Here is a 15215-nt window from a genome sequence, read left to right as displayed (position 1 = left end):
ATTGTTTGGTCCTTTGTAGCAACAGTGCAGTTGTATTAATTCTGGATATCCAACTACTATCCAACAAAGCAAATCAAGCTTAACAACCCTTGCTTTCATTCCAAAGTTGTTGCAAAGATTTTGATCCATGGGGGACCAAAAACGCAGTTGTCAAGGATAGCATACATCCAATTTCAAGGTAAGGTGATACTTTATGTCATGATAGCATGAAGACAAAACCAAGACAAATGCATTTTTTTGTTATGCAGGATTTCATTGACATTTTATGTGAATGATGTATTTCTGCATTAGGACTCCTCTAGGCTATGCTTATCAAAGGATAATTCTCTTTTGATTTCTGTTTTCAAGAATATGTGCCGACACTAATATGGAAACTGTGGAAAAATTGCTGCCTAAATGTTATTCATTTTTCTCCCATTTCATCCTTTCTTGTCTTCCTCCTTTCTTTGTGCTTGCATGTTTTGTTTTTTGGTTTGTCTCATAAGGTAAGCCGCTCATGATGTACTGTGTTTGCTAGAAAACAGAAGGATCCCCCCAGGCTGTATAATCAAAAGATGTTCTCTTTATAGAAACCAGCTACAGCACTTTGCATTTTCAGCCGTCAAGTGTTAGACAGCTGTCTGCTGAAGATGCAGGATGATTTGTGAAACATTGCTCCATTCCTTCACCAATCTGGGGATTAATAGAGCATTTATATTTAATTAGCTGTTCTTGCCCCCCTGTCCCATCATATAGCTGACTGTGACACAGCAGGCATCCACATTGGCAGCATCTTTAAAATATAATATCAATAATTCAAAGCCCCAAGTGTCCAAACAGTATTGAATGAAAGGCTTCTGAGATGGAAACTTTTAACTGCAGCTCATTAGTAATGTTTATAAGCACTGGTTGGCAACTTTCCATTTAAAACAATGTTAATTAAACCTTAAAGGTGGATTTAATAACTCAGGTTAATGACTATGACCAACAATTGTTTGATCATTCTGTTTGGAGATGTCTAAACTACTTCATTATGAATAAACAATAAAAAAAAACAGTCACAAAAACTCACATTTAATCCATGGGGTTGTGTGAAAGCAAATGTTTTTTTAAAAGGCCCTATTATGCTTTTTGGGATTTTACCTTTCCTTTAGTGTGTAATGTACACTGTAAAAAGAAAAGGTGCCTGGAGGAACCTTTTGGGGTTCTTCACTTTGCCACACCGGCGGAACCGTCTGTAGATCCTCTAGGCACCCTTTCAAAAGGGGCGGTTCTCTGAGGAACCTTAAAGGCTTCTTGAGGAACCCTTTTATTAAGAATGATCAGGAACCACCTCTGGTGCTTCAAGGCACCATTTCCCAATTTGAATTCTATTTCTTGTCCCCACCCTCCCCTCCCTTTCTTTTACTAATAAATAAAATTTATTTATTTATTTACATGTATTATTATTTTATAAACACAATGAAAAACTGAAACCAAATACAAAACAAACATTGTTTATTGATAAACAACAATAACATCCATACAAATAAAAAGTTCAATAAATAATCACCTTATAGTCAATAAATAAATGTATCAACATCTAATTCATGGAAGCACATGTATAATGTTAATATTGTGATACATTAAGAGTTTAAATCTTGACAAAACTGTAAAATATAAATATGACTCAAATATCTTAAAACTTTCGAATATATTTCAGGTTCCTCAAAAACAGTAGCCTAAAATTCAAATTGACTACAATTCAATTTACAATGCAGTCAATGGTAACATTTTCACTCTGGGAATATTCACACAGGACATTTTAAGAAATTGATAAGCCTCAACACAACTGTAGGTAGCTTGATGCTCTCCTTCTGAATGCCCAACAGATACTGCAGAAAAGTCAGTGTACTTTTAGTTGGTTTCCTGTACTTAATGTTGAACAGAAAGTAGGCACTCATAGTAAGGCCTACACCCATTGTTATGTCATCAGGTTCATCAGCAAGCAGTTCTTCGCCATCAAGAAAAACCGCAATGCTGCTTTCACCAAATGGGTCTCCTGTAATCACCATTGTTGGTGTGAGGTTCTGTGGAGGCTGTTGGTTGAAAAAAGGGATAAGATAAATTTTTATTACAAAACATTTACATTAATTAATTTTCCACAAACATTTATTCAAAGTGTCTTAAAAATTAGGAACATCAAATGCAACTGGTCACAGAGTTAAAAATATACATAATATCCAATGTCCTTTTATGGTTGTGGAGTAGTTAAATGCACAAAATCACTAGCAATAACTGGCATAATACTGGCAAAACTTTAAGCTGATTATTTCAATTGTCAATGGCCCAAAACATTTGCATGTATAAATAAAAACTGACCTTGTTTATCATGTACAGTCCAGCAGGATCATCAAGTAACAGGTTTGCAACGAGAAGGATTCCTGCAATGACCATTAGTCCTACAATATATGTGAGACACAACTAATGTGTTTAATAGCACTATAAAACATTTTGGTTACCACTTTGATTTAAAGGTATCATTGCTACAGTGTAATTTAAATAGATTAAGTACTAGCAGTACTATTAAGCATCTGCATGTACTTACTATAGGGTTAGAGTAGGACTAGGGTTTGGTTGAGGGTTAGTTACTTGTAATTATGCATAATTTACTGCTATTACTATCGGTGAAATACATAAAACACATGTACACAACGGACACTGCTTAAATATAGTGTTACCACTGATGAACATTTTCAGTTTTGATGAGAGTTACTGATGTTACTCTGCCACGGTGCTCGAATTAGAAATGTGATTCTCCAATAACCTTTGGTTAGAATTATTACAACTAAGTATTTTAACAACTACATATACAAATATGTAACAATATAGTTATAGAATACACCTTTATCATATATAGTAGGTTGCACAGTTTGAACAAGCAGAAATGTTACTGACAATAGATTACTGGTTGATAAGAATTACTGGTTGAATAGATGATTATGCTGAGTGCTCTCGCAAACACAAAACACAACCAACAAAACAAATAGGGTGAATTCACATTAATTAGGACACTTCTTTGCCACTGAGATGATCTAGGAAAAATGGTAGTTTACTAATATAAACTACCATTCGCATTAGTCCACGTGATATTGCGAATAACAAGCAATAAGCAGATATTCACCTTTGACATGCAGCATTCTTTCAGCATGTGATTGAAGTGCCATGGTGTACATAGTCAGAAGGTCTCTTAAGCCACAACTCTTCTTTGTCAGTATTTTGCGGTATTGTAAGTGGTCCCAACTGCAGGCAAATATATCTTACTGTGCACGTCAATATTATATGTTGTTTTCATTTCAAAAATCTTACATATTGTATCTTCAATATATTTAAAAGTATATATTATTCCTGTGATGTCAAAGCTGAATTTGCAGCATCATTACTGCAGTCTTCAGTGGCACATGATCCTTTAGAAATGATTCTAATATGTTGATTAGAATAAATGAAGAAAAAATATAGCCACAAACGGCAATCATTGGGGTCCAAGCATCAATGGCCCGTGTGGGCGATCAGTGATTCAATTGAAATGTATCTTATGTGGTTTTTATAGCAAAGTCCATGAATATGATATTAGGCTCAAAAGATTCAGAACAGTTTAGAATTTGCTGTTAGCTTCCTGAACATCTGAATTTCTTTTTTAATTAAACTAATGTTTGCTCAGAATGACTTGTTCTTTCGGTGCTTGGACCCCTAATTCATAAACTGATTTAAAAAATATTTTTCTGCTAGTGTTTTAATGAATAAGACCTGATTGACAAGCACCATTTCAGTTATTTTGAAGTCCAGAAATACACTTACATTTGTTGCAGCTCAGTGAAACCTGTATTTCAGAGGAATAAAGTATACTGGATGTTCTGAGGACAGAAAAAGATCAAAGGAAAGGGTTAGGGTAAATATTAAATAATAGTATACAGTTTGTACAGTATAAAAATCATTATGTCTACCCTAACGAAAATTAACCATGGTTTTACTACAAATAAAACAAAAACATGGTTATTATACCATAGTAACCACAAATGAACCATCGTTTTGCTACACTAACCATAGTTTTACCATGGTAACGTTAGGCCTATTTGTAGTACAACTGTGTTTAAACAAATACTAATCAATCCGACAGAAAACAATGTTTACTACACTTTTACTATAATAAATCCTTGGCTAATTTTCGTAAGGCCATGGAATGTCCCCTTAAAACATGTAAACCCAATTTGTGTATGTTTGTGTAAACAACGAATTAACACAAATGCCAATGACAACAAATAACGTTAGTTAAATAAAAAAAGAGAGCGCTAACGTTACATTGTCTAAAAGTTAACAACAAAACTAAAATCATTGTTTGTGATTTAACAGTGCTCATTTCGACCCACAAAGTAATTTCGTTTAGGCTACATTTCGTTAGCATCAGCAGCTAAAACAGTTAGTCCTATTCTGCTATAGGCCTAACTTACTGTCAATGTGTATGGTCAATATACGTTCTTTGCTATAAGCGGTTAAAAAGTTTAAAACGTACATTTTTAAACAGCCATACAATTAAGCGTGTTAGTGTGTCAATGTGTGTACACATAGTATATATTTTGCATAAAAATTTTGGCGACTTTACTCACCTTTAATGGGGAAGTCATATGAAGCCGTTTTTTTTAAAATCACCGCTTCTTGCGTTGCGCGGGAGCAGAACGCACGAGAGCTCTTCTTCTTCTTCTTCTTCTTCTTCTTCTTCTTCTTCGTATTCTTCGTATTCTTCTTCTTCTTCGTATTCTTCTTCTTCTTCTTCTTCTTCGTATTCTTCTTCTTCTTCGTATTTTTCTTCCGATTAATAATTATAATAATACTACACTTTAAAAATATATATTCTGATATATATAGGCTATATATATTCTGATATATATTCTGTAATAGGTTTCATCATGGCAATAACAACATAAAGATAAATCACTGTATTAATTGTTGACCAGTTTAAGCAATAGCCAGTCCTGAAAGCTATTTAATTCAGAATTACAAAATACTCAATTTAATATAGCCTACAGCTGTTCGTTTGAGGGTCACATTTGTACTGTTTGTGGTCAAATGCATATTATTATTATTATTATTATTATTACTATTAAATAAATGTAAAATCTATATTTCATTTCATGGTAGCCTACTAAACAAAATTTCACTTTTAATAATGCACTGTTTATTTCAATATGAAATTTTTTAAATAATAGAAAAAAAAATTCTATTTAAATTAGTGACATATTTTGTGGACATGCTGTACCACTAGGCAAGGTCTGTAGGCTATAGTAGCCTATAAATCTGCTTGGTTGTAAAATGTCTATTGCTTTTTTGTCTTTTTATGTTTAGGCATTTGAAGTGTAATGTTTTACATGAGTACAGTCAAACCTGAACACAAAGCATTACCCATAATCTGTTCAATAAAAATGTAACAAAAATGTACAAAAATGTGTGATCTGATCTCAACCTTGTCTTCTGGCTAACTGGTAAACAATCTCAAAATCTCTCTCTCTCTCTCTCTCTCTCTCTCTCTCTCTCTCTCTCTCTCTGTCTGTCTGTGTGTGTTCATTAATAATTATGAACAACAGTAATAATGATAACAACAATAGGCAAATAAACTGTACATCTGAATGGCTGTACATCTTAATGTGGCCTCACAGAACTTGTGGGTTCCTCCAGATGCTGGCTTTTACAAAAGAGATCTTCCAGGAACCACGTATATGTTACAGGTCTTTCAAGAACCCTTTCATAGAATATGAGTACCTCTAACTTCCCCCAAAGCACCTCGACGTCTCATGGTAATGAAAAGGAGCCTCCAGAACCTCAGAACTGAATACAAAGTGCTTAAAGGATCCCACAAGTTCCTGCAAGAACCGCAAAGACAGTCAATGGTTCAACCAGTAACCCTACTATAGGAGAAAGAGCTTTGAGGCACCTAAATTACATTTTAAAGTTCCTTGAGTATCCGACAGGATATTTGAGGCACCTTTAGTTTTTACAGTGTAGCTGTTTGTGCATGTAAACGGTCTGCAAAGTTACAAAGCACAAAGTCCAAAATACTGCTCCTGAACTGTCTGAAACACATGGTTTGCAGTCCAGCCATTTCTTCCATGACTTCGCTATTTCATTGGCTCATTGGCTGTAGGTTGTAGAGACAGCAGCTAAAACAGAACGTTTCAGACAGAGGGTGAAAAGAGGTGCTGCAGCAATGTACAGCATGTAAACCTATTCTAGTAGTCCCTCAAAATAAAATTATCAACCTGTAAATGAGCATAATATGGGCGCTTTAAATTGTTCAGAGATTTCATTGTTTAGTTTTGGGGAATGTGGGTCGAGCCAGAATATTTTGTTAATGAAAAGCTTCTACTGCATATACAGTACAGATAACAGTTGTTTGATATAATACATAACATTTGTTCACTACATCAATAAAACATTTGTGTTTATAGCTTTAATTTAATTTAATGTAATTAGAAACATTTCTATCTAGCAGGTTGCTCACTCAGAAGTTGGTAATTTGCAAATAAGTTTGTCTGAGATGATAAAAATGGTGAATCTAGTTTATAACACATGTAAAAATAAAAAATAATAATAATAGAAATATAATATTTATGTCATGTTGGTTTCATTGATTTTTTTAAAAACAGTGATAGCATTTTCTAAAAAAAATGTCAAGTGGTGTAACCATCAATTATAATGTATTAAAATACTCTTCTTTTACCCTAACATCATGAGTATACACAAGTTGATCATTAATTTCAAGTTTAATGTGTTCAAATGAAACATTAAATTTAATGTAATGTAATGTGTAATTTATTTTTATTTTTTTAACAAGAAGTTTTCTTAGGGTTACTTCATTTGACCTCAACAAAATGTGCCTTTCATAAAATTTCAAAATATCTGATATTTTAATAAACTTCAAACACAGTCATGCGAGTCTAACGGTTTTATTTGTCACATGACAATATAATTGCTGCATCTAAACTCACCTTTTTGTAATGGAAAAGTGTATACTTTTGAGTGTGTAGCAAAAAAGTGTGCAAGTATTGGGACATACTTGTAGTAATGTGTGGCCAATGCAAACCAAACTTTTCTCTTTTCCTACCGTTATCTCTGACCAGTGTGATGTGCATAATATGTTGCAGATTAAATATAATACAGATAACAAATCATTTTCATCATGAACAAAAGCAAAATCTAGGATTATATACTTAACTTGAATGGGTTACACTTTACAATAAGGTTACATTCGTTCAGCATTATTTAACGACATTAGTGAACATGAACTAACAATGAAAAATAATTCTACAGCATTTATTAACCGTGGTTAATGTGAATTTCAACATATAGTAATACATTTTTTTAAATCAAAATTGGTTCATGTTAACATTAATGCACGGTGAACTAATATGAACTAACAATGAACAATTGTATTTTTTATTAAGAGTCATTAACAAAGATTAATAATTTATGTGAAAAAGAAATGTATTGTTCATTGTTAGTTCATGACACCTAATGCATTAACTAATGTTAATGAATGGAACATTATTGTAAAGAATTACTCTTGAATATTATATGTAGTCAGAAAGACAGAACATTTGCATGACACTTTGTTGGATCAAATTATTTATTTATTTATTTTCTTTGGCAGCATCACATTACTGTTTACATCATTACAACGGTCCCTTGAATGGAAACCTGACCTCCACTATTTCAGTGAGACAATACATAGAATGAGAACAGACAATTGTGTTAATTTGATTTCCTTTTTGTAATTATTCTTTTAATCTATATGGTGCTGACACTTTTTCTTAAATGTTTTAAAGAAATAAAGAGCATCCACAATATGTAATACAGTTACAGCAATACAAATACAGTGGATGGACATAAAAGCACACATGATGGTATTAATTATTAATATCTCAAACCCTTTACTCTCACTTAACGTAAATGGAGCAGTTTATAGTTCGCAATTTAATGAGCCGATCAGGTCTTCATCCTACAGTGGGAATGAATGCTCTTTTCACAGCATTTAACCATTAAACTTACTTAACTTTAAGTTGTCAAAACATTTAAGAACGAATGAATTGTCGTCGGTCTCAGTGCCATGTTTTTAGTTTTTCACATTGACAAATGTAGTTCTGAAACGAACAGTCAAACTACTCTTCCCTCGAGCAAGGGATTGTGGGAAATAGCCAAAAAATAGTAGACGTAGTAGACTTTAGGAGACACGTTTTGACATACTAAAAAATATATATAATAAATGTATATATATATATATATATATATATATATATATATATATATATATATATATATATATATATATACAGTAAATATATATACATACATACATACATACACATAGGTGGCCTAGCAGAGTAACCACAGGTTCATCATATTAACTATGTTCTGCTAATGTTTTACAACCTGAAAGTGTCCAAATAATTTGAAGCCTCATTTTTTGTAACTTTCTTTTACAATAATGAACTGTCAATCTCATGCAGTACACTGCAAATGTCAAAAGGTTATTTGAATAGGTCAAGTTCTAGTTTATAATCTCCTTAAAATCTAAACATCATGTCCCTTCCATTCATGAGAATCCCACCCCCTGATCCACAGACTAACACCTCTCTACTCTCTCTCCATTAGACTGCGAGTGCAACGGTCACTCAAATCGCTGCAGTTACATTGATTTCATCAACATTGTGACTTGTGTGAGCTGCAAACACAACACTAGAGGGCAGAACTGTCAGCACTGTCGTCTTGGATACTTCCGGAATGCTACTGCCGAGCTGGACGATGAAAATGTTTGCATAGGTCAGTCATATGTCACTCCACGCCAACCATTTTCACTGTTCCCTTAATGTATTCACACCACGCTGCTCAGTCCTTTCTGGCCAAATTATATATTTGGAAAGATTGAGAAATCAAACTCATTCTTTCCTCATATGGTCACACATTTGGTCTGCTGCCATCTGCCATGTATGTGACAATTTCTGACCTATAGAAGTCCATATTAGTGGAGACAGAGGGCAACTACAGAAGGGGACAATTGTAACATCAATCACAAACAAGCTACAGTGATGACATTTATTTAGCACATGTGCAGTAAAGTTCTCTTTGCCTAAGAAAAAGTGTTCATTTTCATTTTATGAAATTTTCTACAAAAAAAGTAATTTTGATGTAAAAAATGGATCCAGTATTTTCTTCGGTTGTGAAAAATGTTGATGCCTTTGAACTTTAACATTTGTACTTTATTCATTGGTTGTTTGTTAAAAGTTACCATGAATAACAAACACTGTCACTATCAGCCAATGAACAAGGTCTAATTTAGGCTGTGATGTGGTGGTAATCAGTGTTGCCAGCTAGTTTCAATTGAAACTAGCTAAAGCCTGCTTGAAAAGTCGCTAAATGTCGCTAGATGACGTCATACGCGAATTAACATATTTGTGATGTCACCACGTCTCATTTGCATTTTGCATAGTGTCCGCCCTTTACATGTTTGCTTCCTTGTGCTTACTGTAATACCCTATTAATTTACTATATACAAATGTAGAAAAATGTAAAGTTTGTTGCGTGTTTGAATAAAGTACAATGTACAGAGTTGTCTAAGTAAGTGTCTAAATTCAGAGAGTTCAGAAACAGGAATGAACAACCGTCTAGAATCTCCTGTGATTAAGTGCATGAAAAGAATAAAAATAAACGGTCAAATTAAACTCTTCAAATGTAAAACTAAAGGGGAGCAAACAATACAGATTTGTGATTGGTGCTTGACAACGCTGTTTGCACATGTGCAGCTCATTCGCGTCTATGTCAGCTGCTGTGCGGTCAACTGATTGTGCTGCTCCGCCTTCTCGCCTGCTCACCTCTCTCTCTGTCTGTCTCACTGAATAGAGTAGACGCAGAGAGAGGTGTGCCTCCGAGTCCGGGCAGGAAAGCAAGACCACGTGCTCGCGAGGCAGTATTGGCAACTTTCTTCTATGAAAGTAGCTAAGGTTTCTCCAAAAAGAAGCTAAGAAGATAAGCTGGATTGCCAGCTGCCAATAAACATGCCAAACCGTGACAGTGCTATGGATCAAGGAAAAAAAGGTGTTAACTAAGTTGGAGTCGCTGTTGTGTTCAATCGATGTATTGCGTCGTCAGTGCTGTCTTGAATGTTACACAGCGATATCGTACCGGCAACCTAGCCTCATAACTGGTTTACAAGCCACAACATGAAAACCACCTGCCCAATATTGTGTAGGCCCCCCTGGTGCCGCCAAAACTGCGCCAACTCGTATCTCAGAATAACATTCTGAGATGATGTTCTTTTCACCACAATTGTACAGAGCATCAGTCAATCATGTGGCAGCATTACAGTGCATAAAATCATGCAGATACAGGTCAGGAAATTCAGTTAATGTTCACATCAACCATAAGAATGAGGAAAAAATTTGATCTCAGTGATTTGGATCATGTCATGATTGTTGGTGCCAGACTGGCTGGTTTGAGTATTTCTGTAACTGCTGATCTACTGGGAGTTTCACACACAACAGTCTCTAGAATTTACTCAGAATGGTGCCAAAAACAAAAAAACACCCAATGAGCAGCAGTTCTTTGGACGGAAACACCTTGTTGATGAGAGAGGTCAACAGAGAATGGCCAGACTGGTTTGAACTGACAAAGTCTATAGTAACTCAGATTACCACTCTGTACAATTGTGGTGAGAAGAATAATATCTTAAAATGCTATTCTGAGATATGGATAGGTGCTGTTTTGGCGGCACGAGGGAGACCTACACAATATTAAGCAGGTGGTTTTAAAGTTGTGGCTAATCGGTGGAAATGACAGCAGGGCTATGTAGCCGCTAGCCAGCTCATATTTCCTAACCGGCTGATTTAAATACTGTGATTCAGTTCAGTAGTTGTTTGTATAACTTCGCTAAACGGTTTGCATTTTTAGCAACACCTGGGGCCGGTTGCATAAAACTGTTTTAGACTAGTCTTACTAGTTAGTCGTCTAAAATGTTGGTCTTAATTTTTTCAGGCAGTTGCATAAAAACTTAGATCAGTCTAATTAAAGACCCACCTCAGGCTAACCTTTGTTTACATTCCATTTTGCCATCGTCATTGTCAGCTGAGCCAGTGGGGGCTGAAAGGGGCTTGAGTTGAGACTTGGTTGAAGACTTTGACTTCAAAAATGGTAACAAAATGTTGTGTTTTTAGTTATTTGTGTAAAATCACTAAATGTGTTCATTAAAATACATTTTGAAGCACTGTAGTCCTCTAATAAGCAAATAATCTCAGCGAATAAAAAATGTATTGAGCGTCCACTGTCGGCCATTTTTTTTAAGCTGTTCAGTGTCTTATTTTTCCCATAATGGAATGCAAATTAGACGATCTTACTAAAGACAACTGTGAGCTTGTTTTATGCAACAGGCTTTCTATGGCGTCTTCAGCTAGTCAAACTAATTGTTAGATGCAGTCTTAAGTTAATGGCTATGTTTATGAAACCGGCCCCTTATCCGATCATCTATTTAGAACATAGGCTCAATACCTAAATCTACTCAAAAGTTTATCATTGATATAGATTTTTTTTTTTATTATAAATATCTATATCGTTTAATCACCTAGCTCTAGCTGAAATCGGTCTGTGCTTACCAAAATTCAAACCACTGCCCTCCAGTGGCCAAAGCTAGAAGTGTTTTCGAACATATGGGCACATGTAAGCTCAATTTTTCAGGTGAAATGTCCACAGGGTGGCGCCAAAAGCATGTTGCATTTTTAGTTTTAAATATTTTATTAACTCTATCCCCTAACTCAAAATCCAACCTTTAACTTAACCGTCAGTAGAGTATAAACGTAATTTTAGAGCAAAAATGCAACCTCCAAAACACACTCGTCATTGTTTACATGAACGCTATTACTTTCTGGATTCCATAGGACCAGAACCTGTGTTGTGGAGGTTGTGCACTCAACACGCTAGTAAAGGCATTTAAAAATATGCAAAAATATCTGATGTGGGATGGCTTTTGTCAGTAATTCAGCAGGATGGGGTCGATTTTAGGGTACGTGAATATACCGAAGGAACATGGCAAGGAGGAGATAGGTGAAAACTATTCAGTAACATTAATAATTATTAAAGCAATTATATTATTACTTTGATGTGTAATACAGTGGGTTACTATCATTTTTTACAGTCAAGTGTTACTCCAACCCTATAATGGTGGCAGTTATAACACTCTGACTTCTTGAATTAAATTCAATATTAGTCTTTCTCATTCCAAGTCTATTAATGCTACTGTTACAAATATATATTTTTCATATACCAATAGTATGCATTAAACTTGTGAATTTAATGCATACTAAACATGAGAAAATTTTTATGTGAGAAAACATAAAAATTTTACAATTGCCCCAGTCTCCCCTACTGAGGTGGACTTGTTTGGTCAAATCTATTTACCAAGTAAATAAAAGCACATTAAAATACACCAATATCATGTAGACTTCTCTCACATACATCTTACATCTTTCATACTCTCCTCTTAATTCTGCTGAAGGTCTAGGAAACTAAACAATCTTATTTTTAACTTACCTTTTCAACATTTTAGATGTGACATATTAAAGTGGAATGAAGAGATGATTTGAAAAACAAACACAATTCTGTCTGCTTTTGTGTGTTATCAAGCAGTATAATAAAAAATGTCCCCCCTTTTTCTGATTAAAACTGTAGCAAGCTGCCCAAGCAATCTGTCAGCAATAATTTGATTATGGTACAGTGACCTCTACTGGAAAAATACAGACATAAATCATGTGTGCAGTGACTGACAGGTGCCCACAGAGACAAATAACACCACTGTGAATACACAGAGCTAACACAGCTGTGGTCGATGAACAACCGTTGCTCATTGGCCAGGAATTAATAAAAAAATAAAAGTAAATAGAACTCATAAACATAAAACTGAATGATTATCATGCCAAGACATAAAGATGAGTCTGCAATCTTTGCTATCTTTCCTTTAGGCAAAACATTGTAACTTTAAGACATTGCTTTATGAGAAATGTTCATATCATAATTGTTTTTCCCAACAGAGGTCCACTTATACTGTTAGTTGTGTTTTTATTTTATTGACCGTTTTCCTCCTCTCTGACAAATGGAATTGAAAAGAAATTAAACAATTTCTTAGAAATAAACACCTTAAGTCACAAATTGAGTCTGATGTAGTTTCTAATTATCCCATCCTTCAATAACAGTCTCTTTGCAAAGCCTGCATCCCATTGTGATAGATTCACAAACCAATCCATGCCAAAATGTCCCACAAAACTTTTAGTTCAATCAGACTGAATTGATCAGAGACATTGTTTAAAAGAAAAAATAAATAATCCTGCTGTTTGTCTCTAGTGTTGGATCCTTAGAAGGATATGCAGAGCTATAGGTGCTACAGGACAATCTTTGACCCACATTTTACTGATAGTTTTATTATTAGTTCTCTTTGTATTTAGATCTAAAAGTATAAAATGTCAGTAGGACAATGAAGTACAAAACGAGCCATTTTTGCACCTTAAATTCAATTCATGGTATGAACCTTTTAAGAGAGATCATAGGCTTCCTTCTCATTATTTTAACACAAATAATCTGCAAATGGTTAATAATGTATGTATATTTCAACACACAGAGTGTAACTGTAATCAGCTGGGGTCCCTGCATGCCCGTTGTAATGACACAGGCTTCTGCCAGTGTCGAGAGGGTACCACTGGGCAGAAGTGTGAGGACTGTCTCACTGGATACAACTGGAAGCAAGGCTGCACACGTAAGTCACATTTCATGTACTGTTATTACACATAGCCAAGGATAACAATAAGCTTAGTCATTAAAGACATATTCTGTAATTGATGACAGCACTTGTGCAGCAAATAAAGTGGGTGTCAATACACTTAAACATATGATATGAGTAATACGATTGTTGCTTGAAGGTCTGTTGTTGTATTGATGATAACAGCTGCCATTAGGACCATACATATATTTGAGCCCTGCTTTGGATTAAAAGGACATCCTTATATGGACATTCAAATATCTAGACATCCTTAAAACAAGTTACAGTTACTTGAAAGCATAAACCCCATTAAATTCTGTAAAAGATCTGTGCTTATAGCTAGAAAACATTTTGAATATCTTAAGTAATTTTGCTTCTCAATTAAACTTTTCTTGTTTTATGGATGTTTAGATATTTTTACTGGAAAACAATACAAAAATACTGAATAAGACATTTTTTGCAAAGAAGGCAAAGGAGGTTTGAAAAAGCCCAACACACCTATTCTACACTTTAGGCTTATTATGGTTTTCCAAAATCCTTAAACAAAGACCAAATTTACTAAAAGTAACTCGTCATACAGCTTTCAAGCTACAGCCACCAAAATTGGCTTTCAGAATGTTCTGACTTAAAGGGATGTTCACCCAAAAATGAAAATTCTCTCATCATTTACTCACCTCCCAGATGTGTACGGATTTCTTTTTTTCTGCAGAAAACAAACAAAGACTTTAAGAAGAATATTTTAGCTCTGTACGTCCATACAATGCAAGTAAATGGTGACCAAAACTTTGAAACTCCAAAAAGCACATAAAGGCAGCATAAAAGTAATCCATAAGGCTCCAGTGGTTTAATAAATGACTTCTAGGGGGCCTGGGTAACTCAGTGAGTATTGATGCTGACTACCACCCCTTGAATTGCGAGTTCGAATCTAGGGTGTGCTGAGTGTCTCCAGCCAGGGCTCCTAAGCAACCAAATTGGCCCAGTTGCTAGGGAGGGTAGAGTCACATGGGGTAACCTCCTCGTGGTCACGATTAGTGGTTCTCGCTCTCAATGGGGCACGTGGTAAGTTGTGCGTGGATCACGGAGGGAAGCATGAGCCTCCACGTGTGGAGTCTCTGTGGTGTCATGCACAATGAGCCACATGATAAGATGCGCGGATTGACGATCTAAGAAGCTGAGGCAACTGAGACTTGTTTTCCACCATCCAGATTGAGGTGAGTAACCGCGCCACCACAAGAACCTACTAAGTGGTGGGAATTGGGCATTCCAAATTTGGAGAAAAGGGGATAAAAACTAGTGCTTCTGAAGACTTTTGGGTCTTTTTCACTGTAAATCTTGCCATTACAGTCTCTAGGCACGATCATGATTTCAAGCTCAATTACACTTTCTAGTACTTGACGCATGCGCAGAATGC

General features: G+C 35.1%; 1 protein-coding gene and 1 long non-coding RNA gene across 3 annotated transcripts in view; one reads left to right on the top strand and one right to left on the bottom strand.

Moving 5' to 3' along the window:
- LOC127621522 (netrin-G2-like) overlaps positions 1-15215 on the top strand; it is a 104677-nt gene that overhangs the window by 84974 nt on the left and 4488 nt on the right. For both annotated transcript variants that reach the window (XM_052095172.1, XM_052095173.1), the window contains exons 6-7: positions 8662-8829; positions 13667-13801. In XM_052095172.1, the coding sequence (XP_051951132.1) occupies positions 8662-8829; positions 13667-13801 (303 nt within the window). The remainder of the gene's footprint in view (positions 1-8661; positions 8830-13666; positions 13802-15215) is intronic.
- LOC127621523 (uncharacterized) lies at positions 1503-4751 on the bottom strand. Its single transcript, XR_007967864.1, has 3 exons — positions 4623-4751; positions 3817-3872; positions 1503-2057 (listed from the first exon to the last, which is right to left on the bottom strand). It is a non-coding gene; the product is annotated as an uncharacterized LOC127621523 (long non-coding RNA).

The sequence above is a fragment of the Xyrauchen texanus genome, chromosome 27, assembly GCF_025860055.1.
Source record: "Xyrauchen texanus isolate HMW12.3.18 chromosome 27, RBS_HiC_50CHRs, whole genome shotgun sequence".
Lineage (NCBI taxonomy): Eukaryota > Metazoa > Chordata > Actinopteri > Cypriniformes > Catostomidae > Xyrauchen > Xyrauchen texanus.
This window is presented reverse-complemented; position numbering and strand designations above follow the sequence as displayed.